This window comes from Gopherus evgoodei, chromosome 15, assembly GCF_007399415.2.
Source record: "Gopherus evgoodei ecotype Sinaloan lineage chromosome 15, rGopEvg1_v1.p, whole genome shotgun sequence".
NCBI lineage: Eukaryota > Metazoa > Chordata > Testudines > Testudinidae > Gopherus > Gopherus evgoodei.
Window position 1 is genome coordinate 10,318,977 of NC_044336.1, and position 21,702 is coordinate 10,340,678.

Genomic DNA, 21,702 nt, shown 5'->3' on the forward strand with positions numbered 1-21,702 from the left:
TGGCGTGCCAGGCGTTCCAGCAACATTTACAAGGCCGTTGTGTCTCAGTGTTTATGGCCGTTGTGTTGTCTGTATACTACATAAACAAGCAGGGAGGGACACGATCCTCCCCCCTTTGTCAGGAGGCCGTCCAACTCTGGGACTTTTGCATAGCCCACTCGATAGACCTGGTAGCGTCCTTTCTCCCAGGGGTTCAGAACACTCTGGCGGATCGACTCAGCAGGTCCTTCCTGTCTAACGAGTGGTCGATCCGCCCGGACATTATTCGTTCTGTTTTCCAGAAGTGGGGATTTCCCCACATAGACCTGTTGGCTTCCCGCGCAAAAAGGAAATGCCAGATGTTCTGCTCCTTCCAAAGTTTCTCCCTGGGATCGATCTTGGACGCTTTCCTGATGCTGTGGAAGAGCCAGCTGCTTTATGCCTTCCCACCGTTCCCGCTGGTTCACAAGGTCCTGGTAAAACTCTGCAGGGACAAAGCGCACCTAATCACGTTCGCTCCAGCGTGGCCCAGGCAGCACTGGTACATCACGTTGCTCGACCTGTCGATAACCAACCCAATTACCCTGCCACTCCACCCAGACCTCATAACTCAGGACCGTGAAAGACTTCGCCACCCAGACCTGCAGGCCCTTCACCTCACAGCGTGGCTGCTGCATGGCTAAACCAGTCAGAGTTACGTTGCTGTGCATCAGTATGACAAGTTCTCCTGGGTAGCAGGAAACCTTCCATCTAGTCAACGTATCTGGCCAAGTGGAAGCATTTCTCCTGCTGGTGCAAAATGCATAATCTTACTCCCACTGAGGTCCCGATTCCCTCTGTTTTAGACTACCTCTGGTCTCTCAAACAGCAGGGCCTAGCAGTATCATCACTGAGGGTACACTTGGCGGCCATCTCTACCTTCCACCAAGGGGAGGGTGGCCATTCCGTGTTCTCACACCCTATTGTTTCGAGGTTCCTCAAGGGCTTGGAGCGCTTATACCCTCAAGTATGCTGCCCAGCCCCGACCTGGGACCTCAACCTGGTTTTAACCAGACTTATGTCTCCCCCATTCGAGCCGTTAACAACCTGCTCACTACTCTGTCTTGGAAGACAGCTTTCCTCGTAGCCATTACATCGGCCAGACGAGTCTCCGAGCTTAGGGCTCTTACGGTGGATCCGCCATATACTGTGTTCCACGGGGACAAGGTGCAGTTGCGACCACACCGAGCATTCCTCCCTAAGGTGGTTTCGGCATTTCATGTTAACCAGGACATCTTTCTCACGGTCTTCTTCCCGAAGCCACACTCAACGCGACGGGAGCAACATTTGCACTCCCTGGACGTCCGTAGAGCGCTTGCATTTTATATTGAGCGAACAAAACCCTTTCATAAAACGCCCCAACTCTTTGTCGCGGTAGCAGACCAAATGAAAGGCCTACCTGTTTCCTCTCAGAGGATCTCATCTTGGGTGATGGCGTGCATCTGCTCTTGTTATGATTTGGCTCATATTTCCCAAAGCCACATCACCGCGCATTCTACCAGGGCTCAGGCTTCATCTGCCGCCTTCCTGGTTCGTGTACCTATCCAGGAGATATGTCGCGCAGCTACCTGGTCTTCGGTCCACACCTTTGCTTCACTTTATGCTCTGGTTCAATAGTCCAGAGATGATGCAGCCTTTGGCTCAGCAGTTTTGCATTCTGCAACATCTCACTCTGACCCCACCGCCTAGGTAAGGCTTGGGAATCACCTAATTGGAATCGATATGAGCAAGCACTCGAAGAAGAAAAGACGGTTATTCACCTTTGCAATTGTTGTTCTGCGAGATGTGTTGCTCATATCCATTCCAAACCCGCCCTCCTTCCCCACTGTCGGAGCAGCCAGCAAGAAGGAACTGAGGGGTGGTTGGGTCAGCAGGGGTATATATCCGGCGCCATAGCAGCGCCACTCCAGGGGGCGCCCAGCCGACCCACTGAGTGTTGCTAGGGTAAAAGTCTTCCGACGAACGTGCACGCGGTGCGTGCACACCTAATTGGAATGGATATGAGCAACACATCTTGAAGAGCAACAGTTACAAAGGTGAGTAACCATCTTTTCTGGTTTGTTCTGGATCTTTTAGTTTGACTTGTTATAAACTATTCTTGCAGTGTTGGAAAATTCTCCTGCTCTCTCACCTGGAGCAGATGAATTTTTTTATCATTGTAAAGGTGAAAGAGCAGACTTTGAGCCTGGGCTGGTAGATTGTCATGCTTTTTTTTCACAGGTTGTACTGCTGTGAGGGATATCCACCAACCTACCATATAACTTATGTCTATAATAATGTCTCAAAGCCTCTAAGACAGTTAATGAAAACTGGATCATAGAGTACACATAACTGTTTTTCTAAATGAAAATGGGCTCAGTTTACCTTGTTGGATATCTAAAGAGGGTTTTTCTATTGGATTAAAAATTGGATGGGTTTTTTATACAAATGGTAGAAAATGTAAATGTCTTTTAAAAGGACTTACTGGCTTTGAAGAAGCTTTATATTTCCCTAACTTAAGTAGGTACCCTACCAAAAACTAGATTAACAAACTGGTGTAGGTTTATTTTGATTTGTGCAGTATCACACTCCTTATTCACTTAAGCAGTAAGACAAGAATATTCCTGACAGCCTTAAAACAAACAAACAAACAAAAAAAATGGACATCCCAAAAATCATACAAGAACACTAGATCCCAAATTATCCCAATCTCTGAAGAAAAGCCTGGAGATGTATGAATGGGTTATAGCGGCAGAGAGTGGTGTTTTTAGGAGTTTGTACTAGGTGCTGTCTTTCCTGAGCTTTAAGTCTTAGGAAGTGTTGGAGGGGGAGGGGGAAGAGTAAAAATATTAATCACTTCCAGCGTTCATTCTTTCCTTGCCAAATGCCAACAAGGGATTTATCCAAGTAAAATGTATTTCCTGGCTCTGAGCAATTACTATGCAGTTAATTTAATTTTTTGAAAAATATAGATTGAAATTGTCTTTTGCTGGAGTTTGTAATATAATTTAACCAGTAACATTTACTTATGAGCTTGCATGATTCCCTCCAGTTCTGGATGAAATAAGGGTACCAGAGTAAAAGATTCAAAGAATAGTCTTATTCAGATGGGATTCCAGCTGACTGGAAAGCAGTGCAATGAGAGTTAGGTATGAGTGTTAGGCAGAGTTGGGGTAAAAGTTTTCAAAATCTTTGACATTCAATGAGACTGAAATGAAAGTAACTTTTGAAAATGGCATTTAAGCTTCTAAGTCACTGAGGTGTTTTTGGAAATGGTACCCTTGGTTTATTCAACTTGGGTGAGAGGGGAACAATTTTGCAAGATCTCTCATTGAAGCCAATAAAAGTTCCATGTGTGTAGGGCTTGTGAGATTGGACAGGTTAGAGTAATGGGCAAGTATCTAGTACTGGAGAAAGGGTATAATGAACTGTAAAGAGAGGAAAAATGAGAGGATTGGTTTTAAAAGTACAGTGGACACATATGATACTGTGTGTGCTGCCACCAGGTGGCTTACAAAAGCATACTATGTTTTATAATATGTTTGTTTTTTTTAAAGTACTGAGTCTGCAAGATCTCTGCTGCCGTGCCATAGTTTCCTGCACCCCTGTGCATCTTGTTGATAAGCTCCCGCTCCCCGTTGCCTTACGAAGCCATCTCAAATCTTTCTCTATGGCCAATGGCCTTAATGCCAGGATGATGCATGGACGCTCCTACTCGCTCACTGCCAGCAACAACAACAAAAGGAATAGCCTAAAGAAAGCTAAAATTATCCGTCCCCCACAGAGCCCACCAAAAAACTGTACGAGAAACAGCTGTAAAATTTCCTAAACCTGATGTGGCTGAAAAACAAGGTTGACTTTCCTCACGTGGAGCCTTGAACACAAGGAGTCCTGTTGAATAGCTGAGCATGCTCCGTGTATCACATGACATTGACAAAAATAAGGAAGGACTTATTTTACACTACAACAATGCTGCTTTGGAATTAATGATGTGTTCTGTGCAACAGAAGTGGATGTGACACTTTGCTTTTGGACTTTTAGATTGGAATTTTTGATGTGCACAATACCTGTGTTTTGAGATGTTTTTTATAAAGGGAATAATTATCATTTTATTGAGTTGTTAATTACAAGAGATCTTGGAAGTGATTTGTGTAATTCACTAGATTAAAATCTGTTTTATCACGAACTTTATTTACAAAAAGGCAAAAAGTAGTGTGTCAGTTTGTAGATTAAAGCAGAGATTTTTTTTTAAATGCAATGTATTGTATACATTGTAAATTTTACAAATGGTGAGACATTCTATTGAAGTAGTGGATATGATTATTTTTTGTACAACTTCCTTGGTAACCTCAAAGCACTAATTTAACTAAGCTGCAAATGTGTATATAGAATATTATGCACAACATGTTTTTGTCCCATTAGTGTATGAAGCAGATTTGATAAAGTTTTTGCTATGTTATTTAATACTTCTGGGGATTAATCTGTGGTTTATATTCTTATTTTTCTGTAAATCTACATTTTTTGTACCAGATGTTCTACAAGGTAGTTCTAGGAAGAAAATGCCAAAGACAATAGTTGCAAGAAGCAGTAAGAAGAATGTGACTGAAGAGCTGCTTTATAGGGAAAGAACAATATTATTTAAAAAATAAATGTTCCTGGAAAAACAAAGCCTGTTCTTTATTCTTCAGTAGGTGGCTTGCCCTCCTTTTATGGTGAGGCTGTTTCATAGATCATGGGGATGCCCTTCTTACAGGATAGATCTTCAAAAGTGGCATAAGAAATTTTGAAAAGCAGTATGAGCTAAATCCTCAGTTCATGGGGAAAGGTGTCTAAGTGATGGAAATGGTGTGACACCATGCTCCTGGGCTCATTGACACCCAGAGGAGTGATAACACCGATTTCCAGCACCCTTGGTGAGAGTGGTATGTAGCTTCACTGCAGCATTTACAAGTGCCTCTGCTGAAATGTAATTTGGTAACATCTTGCAGTAGCAAGAGTTCTGAATCATCATATATGTCCCTACATCTCCATAGCAACAGACCACTAGTGGCGCAAGTCTATCTGGTACAAAATGCGAAGGCTATATTGGGATTCTAGCCAATAGGTTATGCACAACAAAAAGATTAATAAACGATAACAAGATGCAAATGTGTTGGAACATCAGATGGCAACACTCAACTAAAGTGGGGCTCTGTTATAAAGATTACATTGGGGTGGGGGACACCCACCCTCTCTCTTCTTTTTGAGAATCATTACTTCTGAATGATCCTTGCAGGTGCAGCCAGAAACAGAGCATCCCAAAGCAGGTATGTGGGTAGAAGCAAAGTCTCTATTTTGCAAGGCCAGAGCAAATTCTACTAGAACAGTCCCTCAAGTTGACATTCTTTACTTGTGGTCCAATAGTAAAAGTGTAAAATCTTCATTCTCTTAAAAACACCATTTATAGTTGGATCCTGAAACACCACTCTGTCTCTATCCTCGCTCCTCAGAATAAATAAGGGATAAACAAGCAAACAAGCACAAGAGGGAAATGGAAAGTTTGGACTCTGAGATCATTTTCCAGAATAAGATTTGATATGTAAAGCCAAATGCCCAAAGCAAACCCTAAATGGTAAGCAGTGCAACTGACTTCTATTTGTATCTTTAGTAGTGTGTTTATTTCAGGGGATCAGTTTAAAGCATTATCTGAATTGGTAATAGATCACTTATCTCTGCATCCGACAGAGTGGGTATTCACCCACGAAAGCTCATGCTCCAATACGTCTCTTAGTCTATAAGGTGCCATAGGACCCTTTGCTGCTTTTACAGATCCAGACTAACACGGCTATCCCTCTGATACTTATCTCTCATTGTAGTTTTTAATTACTGTACATAAGCAATTTATGCTGTTGCATTCTGCAACTGAAATAAAAGTTAGTGGAAGCCACAGGTGCTCAACACCTCTGAAAATCATGATCTAGGTAGCTCAGACTGAGCATTCAAATGTAGTGGATACATTTAAAAAGAAAATCCCTGGCCAAATTGATGTGACCAAAGTCACAAAAGGAATATTGCAGTGCTGGGCCTAGAACCAATTTTCTCAGCTTCCATACCTAATACAACCGGCTGTCTTGCCTCAAATCAATAACAATCATCCACATTCTAGGACCTATTCCTGCTTCCAATAGGTTCACTGCTACCAGGCTCAAACTGCTAGGTAGATGTCCAAAACTATAGTAGTGGAGCATAGTGTTATGGAAAAGTCTTACATAATTTTATTAGTTCCATCCTTACTAGTACTGTAGAAATTATTCCGTCTACACAATTTAATAGAAAACAACTTTTTCCTGAGATGGATTTTTTTTTTTAACCCTCCAATAAAACTCTATAGCAGAGATACAATTTTTAGTTAAATGCTATGGGCTGGCAAAAAAGAAAACTATAGAGGAAATTCTCCTTTTTTATTACATTAGACAGGAAAAATCTAAGTACTAGTGATGGCAGAATCCTTCCTCCACAAACCATCAAAGATAATTATTCTTTTATGTAGTGGCAATTTTATGATGTAGTGTGCATGTCACTTTATAGACAACCTTTACAAAAGTTCCTTGTCCCCAGAAGCTTACAGTTGTATTTGTTGGAGAACATTATGAGAAATTATGACAGGCCACAAAGGCGGGGGGAGTGAATAGAGTAAGGGTGGTGGTATTATCATCTCCATCTTACAAACTGTGGAACTGAGTTACAAAGAGGTTAAGTAACATGCCTGCTCCAAATGGCACCAAGTCTGGGACAGAGGAACTCAGATCTCACAAAATTCCATGCTTTTGTCCTATACAAATTATTTCCCTTCAACTATAAAGAAATTGTTTCCCAAAACATGGGTGACTAGAACTCTCTTGCTCACTTTTTAATTAAAAAAAAAAGAGGAAAGTTATGATCCTGTTTGGTGAGAGGAAAAACATTGACTTGCTCAAGGGTGTGTCTGCAGTTGGATGCCAAAGAGAAAATTAGCCACAAAAGAGCAAAGTTCAGTTTTTGTTCTCTTGCAAACTTTATACTTGTCTTAATTATTCCAAAGGAAGGGTGTTGCCAGGACATTCAATATCCTTATTTGTATGAGATGTGTCTTGTTGTGCGTCTCTCTCTTCCCTCTGCAAAGCTAGAGCACTTAGGAGAGGATTTGGCTATTGTTCCACCTCCCAACTGTAATTTCAAGAAGACAGGGTGTGTTGGCTAGTAGGCAGAGAGATGTTCTTTGCTTCACAGTGCATGCTTATTCAAAAATATGTAAAATGCAACCAGTGCAACTTTTCTGGGTGTGTGTATGATATTTAACATAGATAACTCTTAAAAACAAAAGACTTTTACTTAACCTCTCCAATTACATTACACACCAACTTATCCAACTTCATCCTACCCCATAGATAAACATCAGAGAAAAGCGGCTGATAGACCTTCCACCAGGCCATAAACACTAACAGACAGTTGAGTAGTTGGAGAGTGGAGGCAAGAGGATACAGCGGTTGGGGGCCATCTACTAAGAACATCTTTTCACTCAGAGATCTCAACAATGGCAATAGCCTGGGGGAGAGAGAGTCTCCCAAAGAGATGGGGGCTCAAACCACACAGGATGTTGAAAATCAAAGCAGGCATCCTAAATTGCACTTGGAAATTAACAGGTAGTTAGTGCTGTTTTTAGAGAAATAGTGTAATAGATTTTTGGTATCTACCACCACCAGACCTGTAAGCAGTCAGATTCTGCATTAGTAGCTCTAGAATGGTCTCTAAGGAGAGGCCTACAATAGAGCACATTGTAAAGGACGGGTCACAGATGATAAAAAACTCTTTCTGGGATATCCTGGGAAGCTGGGGGTCCAAAAGGCACTCTCTAAATGTGGATCTCTTGGGCAAATGGTAGCCAAAGCCTCTCGATAAGAGGGATACAAATTCACCTCACTTCTCACGCTCTTGGTAAAGGCTGCCCTGATACTGCATACTGTAGAGTCCATACATTACACGGCAAGGGGGCTGATATGGCATAGCAAGAGAAGATACAAATAGGAGAGTATAAAATTAAATATGAGTCCCTCTTCTGCATCCTCGGAGTCAGATTTCTACTCTGCCTCTCTGCCAGTACAAAGGAACCATAAAGCCAGTGGATTTGGCTAGCTAGGGACTCCTGTGTATGGGATATTGTTGAGGAAAAGAGTACATGGACAGAATGTCCCTGTGCTCAGGTGATCCCCAATTGGTATAATGGTCCTTTGTGGCTGCAGCCAAGTGGCACAATTTAGAGTGTAATCAATAAGGCCTGTGCCATAACAGTGCATGACAAAGATAGAAATCTTGAGTGGCTACCTCATTCAGTAAGTACTGTTCATCCTGACTGCTGAATGAGGCTGGGTCTCTGTGGAAAAATTAGCACATGAACATGTAAGTATAAGACTACACAAGGAGACTACATGCCCATGCCACTTTGATTCTAGCATTGTGTAGTTTGAGAGCTTGACTTTATAGTCTCAGGCCTTAATTCTTCAAAAGACTCAGGTACATGTTTAATGTTATGGACTGTGAGCAGTCCCATTGAGCTCACAGTGACTTTGTTTTGGGACTATTCACAGTGTATAACATTAAGCATGTGCAAAAGTAATTGAAGGATCGGGGCCTTAGTAACATTCTTTTCACTTGTGTGTGTGTGTGGAATAATAAATATACTGAGATCAGTCAAGCAAAAGTATGTTTTCCCTTCTTCCCCTTTGTAAATGTATTGCCATGAATATCCTCAGCTGTAGCTATTTCAGGAGTGGTCATGTAGCTTGCATCCTCTGTAGTACACACACACACAAACCCAATGGTAATATCTGGAAACAATAAAAAAAACAGGCAGTGGTTATAAAAGAATAACAATGAAATTGAAATAGGCAGTGATTGTCTGAAAAATGGTTAGAACAGTGTTAGACTGTTAGTGTTTCATCTTTTTGTTTTCCTATACTCATCCCCTTTTCCTCCTATTGTTTGTTACACTTACTTATTGCACCTTGTCTTAAACTGGATTACAAACTATTTGAGGCAAGAATTGTGTCTTTTTATGTTTGTACATTGCCTGGCACTGTGGGATCCCTATCCTGAATGGGGTCTATAGGCTGTACCTGAATAGAAAAATCAGTAGTAGCGAGGTCCTGAATGTGACACTCTTTCTTGAGTGAAGGGAGGCAGTGTCACAACCTGCAGCCTGTGGGCTGCATCTCTTTATTAAAAATGAGTTTAGCTGCAGCAATCTGCTCCATTTTATATAAATTAAGGGTAACCCTTGAGGCTCCCATCCAAACTGCTAACATGGCTGTCATATGAAAAGCTTAGGTGCCCCTGTGGCTATGTAGAAAGCTATGAAGGGTGTGATTTATTTGGCAGAAAGTTCAAGTGAACACTGTGCATTCAGTTATGACTATCCAGGTGATAGCACTCAGATGGCAATGGGGTATTGCACACACAAACCCGTATTAAGATACAGCCATTGTTCAGATCAAGATGGGTGATGACACATCAGTACCTAGGGCAGAATTTGGATTAAGATGGGTCACAGCATATTGGAGAGCTGTAGCAATGCCCAGGGAGAGAAGGAGATGTTCCATACCTGCCACCATTTGAATGGTGTAATCAGGAACATGGGGGGGGGGACGTGAGGGCAACCCTTTATACAGTACTCCACTGAAATGTGTTAAGCTGGAGAGTACTGAGAATAACACCGCAGAAACAGAAAATTCCTGCCTTAGCACAGCTTGCATGGGTGCTACACAGAGGACTTCCAGGTCCTCAATGCATACCCAGATCCAGGCTCCACCTTTGCCAGCCCCATATGTGGGCCTCCCTCAAAGCAGCCCCAGAGAACTCATAGAAGATTGGAAGAGGCCTCAGGAGGTCCTCTAGTCCAACCCCCTGCTCAAAGCAGGATCAACCCCAACTAAATCAGAGCTTCCCTCTAGGATGGTAGGAAGTGAGGGGAGATTCCTCAGGGGGTAGAAGACTCTCCAGGCCAGTCCTGGAGGGAAGGGGAGTAGATCCCCCATTGCAGCCCCGGAGGTCGGCACTGGATCCCCCCATGCCAGCCCCGGTCACCGGGCCCCAAGAAGGGGGCAGCGGATCCCACATGCCCGTCCGGGGTGGGTCTCCGTAGGAGGTGGGGGAGGGGTTGCCCGTGCGGGGAAAGGGCGGCGGTTCGATTGCTCGGCGCTCCCCGGCCTGTCGGGTGGATGGTATCTGGCTCGGCGCGCCGCCTGGCGGGGTCGGAAGCCGCCGCTGGCCTGTCCCTGTGCCCGCCCGCTGGCCGCGGGGAGTGTCGGCGTCTGGGCTGCGGAGTCCGTCCGGGCCGCGATGGTTTAAAGGCCCCGGGCCAGCCCCGCATCCGGCAGCAGCCATGAACCTGCTGCCGGCCAACCCGCATGGCAACGGGCTGCTGTACGCCGGCTTCAACCAGGACCACGGTGAGGGGCCGGGAGCTGCGGGGGAAGCGGGTGTGGGGGCGTCTTGGGAGTAGGTTGGGTTCCTGTGGGGTTTGTCTGGGCGGGGTCGGCTGGGAGGGAGTTGCAATGGGGAAATATTCCTTCCTTTTGTCCTCCGCACTTCCCTTTCTTCTCCCTTCTTCCCCTCCCCGTCCCCCCAACAAAAGTTTTGGGACAACACAAACTAGCCCCCCCCCCCGCGACTGTGGAAGGAGCGGGGTTCCCGTGAGGCAAAGGGGAGCACGGCCTGTTGCTGGTTGGAGAGGGGCTGAAATGCCACTCCCGGGCAGTCTGTATGTGGAAGCATATCCTGCTCGCCTTCCTGGTGACACCACACTGTGCTGGTTCCCTGCAGCTCTAGGCACTGTCTTAATCTCTGATTAAATTCAGGGACTGTGTGGCTTTACTCTAGGGCACCACAACTGTAAATCTTCAAATCCTAAAGCAGGTTTGGGAAGTGGTTTGTGTTTTGGAGTGTGACAGTGGTTAACCATTTTAGCTTAAGTGCTGTTAGGGAAATTAAATGTCAGACTTAGGACCACTTCAGAGTGTGGCTTCTGCAATAATCATATTGAGAGATACTTTTTGGCTTTTTGTATACTAGGAAAAATCTTGCACGTAGTTCTATACGTGCTAGAACAGTGAAAGCTATCACATCAACAAAGTGCCACCGTTTTTGCTACCATCTTGTGTACACTACAGTTTCCACTCTTGCTACTGCTGGTGGGGCATTATTAATCTGGATTTTACCAGTGTAGATGCAGCTATTGTCCCTTAAAGCAGAGGAATATTTCTATGTGGTATTTGCAGTGCTATGCCCTTATTTATTTGTGTTTTTCTCTGCCATCAAGTCTGAGAAGAATGCTTTTGGAGCCCAAGACTGAGAACAATTTTCAAGTGGCTAGTGGTTTTTTTTTGTTTTTTTTAGGGTGTCGCTGCTTTTCCTTTGGCTGTTTCTGAAAATCAGGTTCCTTTTTAAATTTAGGCACCTAAAATCACTAGTCACTGCAGGGAAAGATATTTAAGTTGTAACACAGCCTATGTGGCCTTATGTATCATTAGAAAAGAAATAATCGCCTAGTAGTTATTCTTAATGATGCCAATTGGGACAGAGAATGTTGTATATGCTGATGCAACTTTGCCCCCACCCCATGAATTTGTCTGACATGACACCCCTGAGCATTATTTAATTATGGTAGTACCCCAAAATGTATGAAGTAGTTGTACAAACTCTTAGGAAGATAGTACCTGAGCTGAGGGGCTTCCCTTAACTGCATGTTAGGTACCTATTCTAAATAAACTGGTAAGTTAAACAGACCCCTAGTTATATAGGCAAAGAAAGTCAGGGGGAGTCTGTTTGCAAGCTACTGTAACTCTCTTTCCAGTTATAAGAGGTATATTTAAAAATAGCCTAACCAGTATGATACCTGATAGCATTTAGGATGCAAAAGTGCTTATCTGGGGGCTTGTCTACACTGGCAATTTACAGTGCTGCAACTTTATCCCTCGGGTGTGAAAAAACACCCCCTTAGTGCAGCAAGTTTCAGTGCCCCTTGTGGAGGTGGTGTGTTTTTTTTGTTTGTTTTGTTTTTTTTTTAAAAGAGCTCTGGGAGAGCTCTGTTGCAACCACACAAGCCATGTTAAAGCGCTGCCGCGTAGGCTAGCATCGCCAATGTAAACTAGCCCTTTTTTTATTTTCTTTTTTCCCTTCTGTCATTGTGAATGTAATTCTAAAAAGAGTAGCTAGGAGGAACACCTCACTACTTCTTCCATTTTCCTACTAACCAGAAATAAAAATCTGAGTCACTGGAGTGCTGAAACTTAGTGTGGGTGCCTGAATGAAATTTTGCAATAACCTCATTTCTCATAGCTCAAGAATAGTCAATCCTGTACTTGCAGGAAGACAGGAGGGATGATCTAATAGGGCTGGAAAAGACCTTAGTTCTATGACTGGCATGTTTCAGCTGCAGTGTTTCATCTGCAGTATCAGAAACCCATATTTTCCTCTTATGCTTTGAGCAATATTACTACTTTTTTTAATATAGGATAACTTTTCATTGAAGTTGCCTTATCTTACAGAAAAGGCTAAGTTCTGTCAAGGACTTCACAACAAAAATTTTTGTCAAAGTTTTTATTAATTAAGATTATATCAAACTTTAAATTAAGTCACTTTTGTAGTGTTTTCTGTCCAAGGATCTCAAAGAACTTCACAAATTAATGAACAAATTAAAGAAACCTCATAATAACCTTATCAGTTAAGGAAGGAGTAGTTTCACATACTGAGAGGGATTCCTCTCAGGCCCCTTGCCACGTTGGTGTCGTACTGCATATGACAGAGTTGGTAATAGAATCCAGAAATTGTCTGTCAGTCCTGTGTTCAAGGTATTAGGCTGTTCTCCCTCTCTCAAGCCTGCCTAACAGCAAAACAAAATGGTTAGACCTCATGATGCAGAAATGACTTTGCAGCTGACAGGTTTTAAACAAAGTATGCAGTCTTAGGTAATGTGCGTAGATCAGAGGATGCTGTTAGACATCAATATAACAATACATCTATGTATCCTTGATCCTAAAGTAAAAAGATTTCCTCTACGTAGCATGGCATTTCCTAGGGCAGGCATTTCAGCCCCTTCCAAGCCCTCCCTTTTTACTTTAGCACACTGGGTCAATATGGGCAGTCTGTACACATTCCACCAATAATAGTCAAATTCAAGTTGTAGTTGAAGATTAAACAATGTACTACTACTTTTTTCTTTAAATAAGAAAAAGGATAAAAGTAAAGAAAACAATACTTATAGGTGCCTTTGAAAATTTTATATAGCATTTAAGTCCCATTGATGTTCTTCAAGGAGACGTAGGCTTCTGTATGCCTAAGCCACTGTTGAAAATGGGACTTGGGCTCCTAAGTCACTGGGCATTGTCACAGGAATAAGAGCCTATGGTAGGTTATGGAAACACAAGTTAGAATTGAAAGTGTAGTAGTGATACCTCATGTCTGAGTCCACATCTGTATCTTTTTGCTTGGTCCATTCTTTCATCTGAAAGGTTCAGAGCAGCTTGTCATGTGAAGCAGAGATTGTCACCATGCTTCCATGGGTCACAACTGAGAATACCAAATTCAGGACAAGCTGCTTGGGAAAAAGGGCGGACACATCCCAAAACTAGTGGTTATTCCTCTGAGATATACCAATCCAGCAACAAAAGTAAACTTCTGTCTTACCACACTGACTAACAAGAAGTCAGAAATGCAGTTTCCTTAGGTATTCCTGTCCTGGATTCAACACCCAGACACTAGACTTAATGATGAGTGGTTATTTAAAACCAATTTCCTCAAACAAAAGGGTTCTTCTGATCCCAAAGGACCAGACTCATACCCCGGTCAATATGTAACTCAGATCTTACCCAATAATCATGGTGTTGCCAGTCCTTTAGTATCTAATATCTAAAGGTTTATTTATAAAAAGAAAGGTGAGAGTTAAAATTGGTTAGAATCAAATACATACAGTAATTGCAAAGTTCTTGGATCAGGCTTGTAGCAGTGATGGAATAAACTGCTGGCTTGTTAAATTTCTCTCCTGCTCAAACCTGTGCACTATGAACTTAAAGAGTCCTCTTGTCTTGCATAGTTTTCACTGTCAAGAAAAAACCAAAACCCTTAAATATGGAAGCTCATTCTTGTTTCCTTCCCTCTCCCACTCCAGCAACCTGCTGTACTGGTCTCTGAAAATATTCCTACACTGCAGCTTGGAGCATGCCTCCTAGCCCAGGTAGGCAGACTTACAGTAGCTTTGCCTTGGCTCCGGCTTGGCCTTGGGTGCTAGTCTATCTGACCTCTTGGGTCTAAGCTTGGGTGGCTAACTTGAGCTGCTGCCCATGCTGCAATGTCCTCACTGCTATTTTTAATGAGCTAGGCCAAACAAAGCTTGTGGGAGTCTGTCTACTTGGGCTAGGAAGCACACTCCCAGCTGCAACACAGACATACCCTAAGTATATTGTGTTCAGTTAAGTTTCCTGGGAATGTATGAGCTTTCTTTCTAGTTTCCTTATCCGGGGGAGTCTGTCTTTGTAGAAAACATCAGTGGCATTATAGCAAACTTTAATGTCTGCTAACATACAGTCTATTGGGTTTCTCATACAATGCTAGGTTTCAGAGTAGCATCCGTGTTAGTCTGTATCTTCATACAATGCTGGTACTTCACTAATATTAAAGCAAAATTTAAAAGCCTTTTTTAGTATCTAACAATTTAAAAAAAAAAAAAGCATTACTTAACCACCACATTACACTGGAAATATATCAATCATTCTGTAGTGAGCCTTTCATAAAAAGGACATTTAATTTGCAAAAATAGGCTCCTAGAAATATCAACTCTCATCCAGAACTATATCATCACCATATCATGCTTGCCGTTACCTTGGAAAGAGAATTTCTCCCTTGTGGGGGAAACACTACAGAGCCTTAGAGCCAGTTGTAAGGTTTGTCAGATAACTTACCAATTTATTAACTCCATAGTTGCAGCTCATGGAACTAGCCCTTTGCTTTGTCATGTTGATGTATGCTGCAAATCAATGACACCTGACAAAATGAAGCTGTGGCTCTAGCTTGACTAGAAGCCTCTCAGTTCAACACATTAAAGCATCTTTTTACTAACTATAATATTAAAGACTTTTTTGGTTGGTAATACTGTATTAGCCATTTGCCCTTTTCCATATATATACACTCTCACACACATGGAACTTTTTAGAAGCTGAGCCAAGCAGAAATATCAAAGCCTAGCTTGAAGTTGTGCTCTACAAACTAGTACATCAGTGCCTGTGAAGAAAATCATTGGCCTTTCTCTTCTATTCTGATGATTTTTGTACTACTGAAAGCAGATGCAGAGGTAGCGGCGTATGTTGCCCTGGGTGTCTCCTGGCAATGAGTGCTTGCAAAATAAAAGCCTGATACTACACCTATTGAAAATCAGTGGCGAAGCACCTGCTGACATCAATGTGAGGCGCAGTGCACTTGTTGTAATTGTTGCTTTCCATGAGCTCAGTCAGCTGGAATCCTAAGGACACTCCCAAACTTGCATCCTGTGGATGGTGTAATGGCTCCCCTCCAACTAATCAAGCTCGTGGATGATCATATTTGAGAAGAAACTGTCTCTTAAAGTAAGATGGCAATAAAACTGAGGAAAAGAGAACGAATACCCCCAAAATCCAGTGATTTAACAATTCAGAGTTCTCAGCACAAACTTCTAATGTCGTTTTCCTCCATCTCCTTTCCGTCAAACTTTTTTGTTGGCCTAGACTGAAACAGCTTAATAGGCTATTGGGTTACTTTAAAATTCTGGCAGTATTTCAGTCCTCTGTGAGAGGGATAGGGATTTCTCCATATACCAAGTACTATCTTGACTGCTGACCTGGAAGGCCCATGATATAAATACAGGATGCTGTCAATACTCAACACATTATTTTCCTGAAATTGATAATTTGCTAATGCAAGCTAGTTAAAATTTCAGGAAAAACAAAAATGTTGAATCCATTTGTTTTTCAGTGATTGTGCCATATCAACCATGCCTATCTTAAAATTATCTGTAAAATAATTCCAGTATATAGCTGATAATCCATAGTCAGAAGAATCTGAATATCTTTGGTGCCATGCAGATGTTTCACTGCATATATTTATGTGGCATAATGATCCTACGGGGCTGGCTTGCTGCCTTCCTAAACTGTGTCAGGGAGATCTCAGGGTCTAGTGACAGTCCATGGGGCAGTCACTAAGAAGCACTGATCTAGAGTACCAGATATAATCATTTTGCGGATATGTCGCTTCATTAATTGTAGGTATCCATAATAAACATCTATACTTTATCTATAATATCATAAGATGTCTGCTTGGTATAAAGGATTTACAAATGTGAGAACAATATGCAGCCTGAACCTTCTTTCCAGGCTCTCTGCCATTCAGCTGCAGAACAACTAAGCTATTTTGACATGCAGGAACAATTGGACATAGGAATCTGAGCAAATAGTTTGGCAAGATGAAGGAAAGTGTGAAGTAAGGTTTTTATTAATAGTTTTATAACCCCCAAATTAATATCCACAACTCAGAGCATGACAAGACCCTTGGTTTTTATTATTTTGGAATAGATGTTTGTGACATTACCTGGGGTACAATCTGTTGAACAGCAGTTTCACCTCAATTTTCCAAGCTGGCATGCCTTTTACACTGCTTTACTGTGAGAGCATCTACCTGGTCTGCTCTCTCACAGCCTCCAGCATGTAAATACTGTGTGAATGCTATGGCTAGATACTCTTGAATTATGCTGCAGAGCAACATCAGCAAATTCCCAGTCCCAGACTTTCCCTCAGAACATGCACATCTTGTAGTGTTCAGCCCTGTCCTGGGCAGCACAAGCTCATATAAATCTGTCATTTTATTAATAGAAATTACAGGGTTTGTGCATATCCTCTCAAATGGAGTTCCCCAAACACTTCAATCCAAGCACACTGGTTTAGATAAAACAAATTTATTAACTACAGAAAGAGATTTTAAGTGATTAAAAGTAACAAGGCATAAAATTCATCATTGGTTACAGGGAAATAAAAGGTAAAATGCATGCAGCAAGCTAAGTGAATCCAAAACAAAAGTCTCTCACCACATAATTCAGCAGTTTTACTGGCTGAATGCCTTTCAGACAGGATCCTAGGCTTTTTCTTTATTCTTCAGGTGTTGTGGCTGCCGTGGGTAGAGAGAGAGGGAGGAATATTTTGGGGCATCTATTCCCCTTCTTGTGCCTTTTCCTCTTCTTTAATTTTCTCCTGCTGGGGTTCAGGAGACGTAGTCTGTGGGGACAGGAACCTTCAACTGTTCCTTTGCCAAGATGTAAATTTTGCACTCATACCCTTTTTCCTGCCAAAGAATGGCCACTTAACCAGGTGATGGTCCATTTGATTTCATTGACACCTGGCTGAGGAGTCAGTTTGCCTTTCCTCTCTGAGGAACTGGTTTGTGGCTGCTTCCCCAGATTTGGAATGTGTCTTAGGTCTTGTCTATGCTACAGGTTATCTGAGCACGATTTATATCGCTCCGGGATGTGAATAAACCACCCCCTGAGTGATGTAAGTTACACTGACCTAAGTGCTGGTGTGGACAGTGCTTGTCAGTGGAAGAGCTTCTGCCAGTGTAGCTACCACCTCATGTGGAGGTGGTTTTATTATGCCAACAGGAGAGAGCTCTCATGTTGGCATAGTGTCATCACCAGACGCATTACAGTGGCAGAGCTGCACTGTAACACTTCTAGTGTAAACTAGCCCTTAGTAACATCATATGGTAGAATCTTATAACTTTACATACAGTGTTGCCACACACATTACTAGGACAATAAAGATCAGCAAATCATGAGTTTTCCGATGATATCTTGTGAGGCATAGTTTGTACAAAGTTTATCATAATCTTGAAAAAGGGGTGGACATGGGGATACAGAGTGTCACAATGTTCCTTATGGGTAGACACTTAATACACACCTTTTCAACTTTTGTATAAAAGATGGTTTAAAAAAATTTCAGATCATTGCATAGGAATAAAATTAAACTTGTTCTAACTATTTTGTGACCTTGAATCTCAAAGTTCTTTATGAATTTTGATATGCCACTTGTAAATTGTTTGCTGTGTTGTAGTTGGATTGGGCCCAGGATACAAGAGACAAGGTGAGTGAAGTAATATGTTTTATTGAACCAGCTTCTCTTGGTGAAAGACCAGCTTTTGTGCTACCCAGAACTCTTTTGACCCACCTTGTCTCACTTTTAAATTGTGTATTTGTTTTATCAGGTTAACTTTTTTCTGTAACAATCTCTTCATGCACAATAATTACCACCTCTGAATGATTGTTAATGGCTTCTGTGTGTTCTGCCTTAGTCCAATATTGGCAGGTAGTATGACTCGCTACTTACTTGTGATAAGTGGAACCATTAGTATTTACTAACTTAAATCAAATAGAAGAACTCTCACTGGGAGTATGAAGGAATCCATTAAAAAGGCATTTCTCCCCACCCCCCAATATCTCAGAGATCTGCATAACCCAATTCTGGACTTCAGCTTAAAAAATGATCAGATATGTAAAATCTCTGTATATTAAATTCTTTTAGTTTAAAAGGTCAGTTGCTTGAGTTCCTGTAGTTCCCCACAGTTAATTGGAACTGATGGACTTCCAACTTTCACTATCCTGAAAGGGACTTCAGACCATGGTAGCTAAAGAATCATTCTCACCTATTTCAGGAATGAACATGTTAGACAATGTAGTAAAGTTTTTAATTAGGGATCTGAATATTTGAATTAGGACTCCCTTTTTTAGTACATGAAGTGAATATAGGGGTTTTATGTGCTAGCTATTACTGGGGAGTGTAAGTTTCAGTAAGAATACACCAAAACTGTGATTTCCTTTTCCCTGGTATTGACTCACGATCAAACTGCCTCCTATGTGATATCTCCTTTCCTTCCATTGTTTCTTCACCACCTGTTTAAACAGAGCACCAGGGACTTCCAGCCTTGAAACAAAGTGGGGAAAAACCAACTTTACACAGTTTCAACTTACATTTTCTATTTTAAACTACTGAAGATAAGCAACAGTCTTCTTGAAATTTCGTTGACATTAAAGCTCTTAAATAATGACCCCCAGCCCTCTGACTTACTTTGTTTTGCCTGTATTTCATAATTAATGCATATTTTTCATTTTGTGTTTAGGATGCTTTGCATGTGGAATGGAAAATGGATTCAGAGTTTATAATGCAGATCCTCTCAAAGAAAAAGAGAAACAAGGTGTGGGATGCTTTCTCATTTTTCTGTTAGCTCTGTTTTGAAAGTCCAGCCTACTTGTCTTCTCCACAGGGCTATTGCCTGGGTTACTTTTTCTTCTTGCATTGAGCCCTTGTCCAATGACTTTCCTTCCAGCCAGGAAGGGCTCCACAGGGAGTCTCATTCATGCCATTTATAGATCAGCAATTTAACTTCTGGTAATCCTTTAGTGTCTGATCTAACAGACTCAGGTGTGTGATCTTGAAGCTAGCATCAGCCTGAAACCTCTGTGGACTGGTCACTAGAGGCAGTCAGCAACACATTGCAAGTGTGAAAGAACTCAGGTGGCTCTCTAAAGTCACAGCCTAAACAACAGGTTGGGGGTGTGTTCTATAAGGGAGAGCTCCACATCAAGTGGCTAGGGGACTAGGCTGTAAACTGTATTGGGCTTTTTCTGCCGATCCTGTCATGTAAAAACTGCTTTGGTGGTTCTGTTAATGCCTATATAGTTTTTGCTCAAGAATAAAACTCGACAGAAACATAGCAAAAACCATTCTTCTAACCAGACTGCATCTGTTCTGAGAGGAATGGCAGTGTTTTCTGTACCTCAGATATAACCCCTTCTCTTCCCATACCCTCCTGTTTGATTGCCAGTGAGGCCTCCAGGGTCTCCTAACAGCCTCAGTATTTTTCCAGTCATCTTTAAGCATTCTCTTGTAACTTAAAGTACTGTGAAGGTCTCTGGTTCCAGTCTACACATTCTTTAGTTGTCCTAAGAGGGATGTAGCTCCTCCGAACTGCTTAATCTCATCCCTGCTGAGTATACTCCTACCATTCCTATTTTGCTTCCCATCCCTCAGGCTCTGCCTTCTTCAATCTGTCCCATCCCTAGCCTTTCTGATCCCACTCCTCTTTTTGCTCCTTCTGGAATTCCAGGTCTACCTTCAGAAAGCTCACTGTCTTTCTAACTTCTTAAACTCCATTTCTTCTCTCTCTCTCTCTCTCTCTCTCCTCTCAAATCTGGGTGTCTGCTTTTCATTTGTCTTTTGTCTGAGACTTCCGAAGGACAGGTCTCTTTCCTAAACCTCCTGTCATGAAGGCCTTGGTGGTGGTGCATGCTCCTCCGTATCTATCTGTACATTTGAATTGTATATAATCCAACACTTTTTTCACACTGCCCTCAAGCGTAGTGGCTGTTATTCCTTTACATTAAACATAGACAACACCATCGCTCTGGTTTCCTTGTATCTGAGTCAGAGAGAGACTTGGTTAAAAAGCAGCTGGTTGAAGCTTAATCTGTGCAAGACAGAAGTGATGTTGGTAACAGGACCGGCTCTAGGCACCAGCGGAGGAAGCATGTGCTAAGGGCGGGATTCTGGCCATTGTTGGGGCGGCAGTCTGAGTGGCTTTTTTTTTTTTTTTTTTTTTTTTTTTGCTTGGGGCGGCAAAAATGGTAGAGCTGGTCCTGGCTGGTAATCGGACACTCAGTATTGGAGGTAACTGTCTAAAACCTTGATGTTAGGGCACTTGTCCCCTGACCATCAGTGTGATGCTGGACTAAAGTGTCCTTCTGGACTCTTACTCTTGGATACCCAAATGGTGTTTTTAGCTAAAAGTTCCCTCCTATTGGACCAAAGCATTGATTATTTCCTAGTCCAGATGGTTCACAGCTACTTGGGGATGGAAGTGAATGCCATGAAAAAGCTCCAGATGGATGTGCATGTGTTGGTTCATCTTCTGAGCAAAATAGATTGAGCACGTTCCCCCTAGATCCCATTGTTCTGCACGCTGTACTGACTACCTCTCCAATACCAGATCCAGGTCAACATGCTGATCTACTGTGACCTGCCCAAGAGAACTTACTTACATTCTAAAAGAAGTACGTACCCTACCATATGCCAAATGTTCCTCAGCTCACTAGAATTGAGGCGCTTATAGCACTGTTAAGTACAAAGCCCTGGTTAGTATTAACTGCAGAGACTGGAGCCAATAAAATTAATAGTTTTGAAAATGAGATTCATGGGGGGCGAGGGGAGGGAGAGGACTGAATTTGTGTGGCTGCCCTACAGCTATGGAACTTTCTTCCACCAGATATTGATGACCATAGAGCTCACTGTGCAGAGTGAGATTTAAGAACACCTCAGTTTTGCCCCTGAAGACTCATAGATTTTGTCAGAAGGGACCATTATGATCATCTAGTCTGACCTCCTGCACAACATAGGCCACAGAATCTCACCCACCCACTCCTGTAACAAATCCCTAACCTGTGTCTGAGTTATTGAAGTCCTCAAATTGTGGTTTGAAGACCTCAAGGTGCAGAGAATCCTGCAGCAAGTGACCCGTGCCCCATGCTGCAGAGGAAGGCGAAAAACCTCCAGGGCCTCTGCCAATCTGCCCTGGAGGAAAATTCCTTCCCAACCCCAAATATGGCGATCAGTTAAACCTTGAGCA

The 21,702-nt window shown here is 42.3% G+C and overlaps 2 protein-coding genes across 5 annotated transcripts in view; both read left to right on the forward strand.

The window, feature by feature from the left end:
• The window catches only part of RAB40B (RAB40B, member RAS oncogene family), a 54,125-nt gene extending 49,460 nt beyond the window's left edge, over nucleotides 1-4,665 (forward strand). Inside the window, 1 exon segment of the mRNA XM_030534497.1 lies at nucleotides 3,555-4,665. Within this exon segment, the coding sequence (XP_030390357.1) occupies nucleotides 3,555-3,826 (272 nt within the window). The 3' untranslated portion in view covers nucleotides 3,827-4,665.
• Nucleotides 4,666-10,274: 5,609 nt separating this feature from the next.
• The window catches only part of WDR45B (WD repeat domain 45B), a 31,333-nt gene continuing 19,905 nt past the window's right edge, over nucleotides 10,275-21,702 (forward strand). The window contains exons 1-3 of one of the 4 annotated variants that reach the window (XM_030534146.1): nucleotides 10,275-10,460; nucleotides 14,177-14,242; nucleotides 19,201-19,275. In XM_030534146.1, the coding sequence (XP_030390006.1) occupies nucleotides 14,227-14,242; nucleotides 19,201-19,275 (91 nt within the window). In that variant the 5' untranslated portion in view covers nucleotides 10,275-10,460; nucleotides 14,177-14,226. Of the gene's footprint in view, nucleotides 10,461-14,176; nucleotides 14,243-19,200; nucleotides 19,276-20,686; nucleotides 21,131-21,702 lie in introns of those variants that run through there. The other 3 variants (XM_030534145.1, XM_030534144.1, XM_030534147.1) reach the window with 3 other exon arrangements.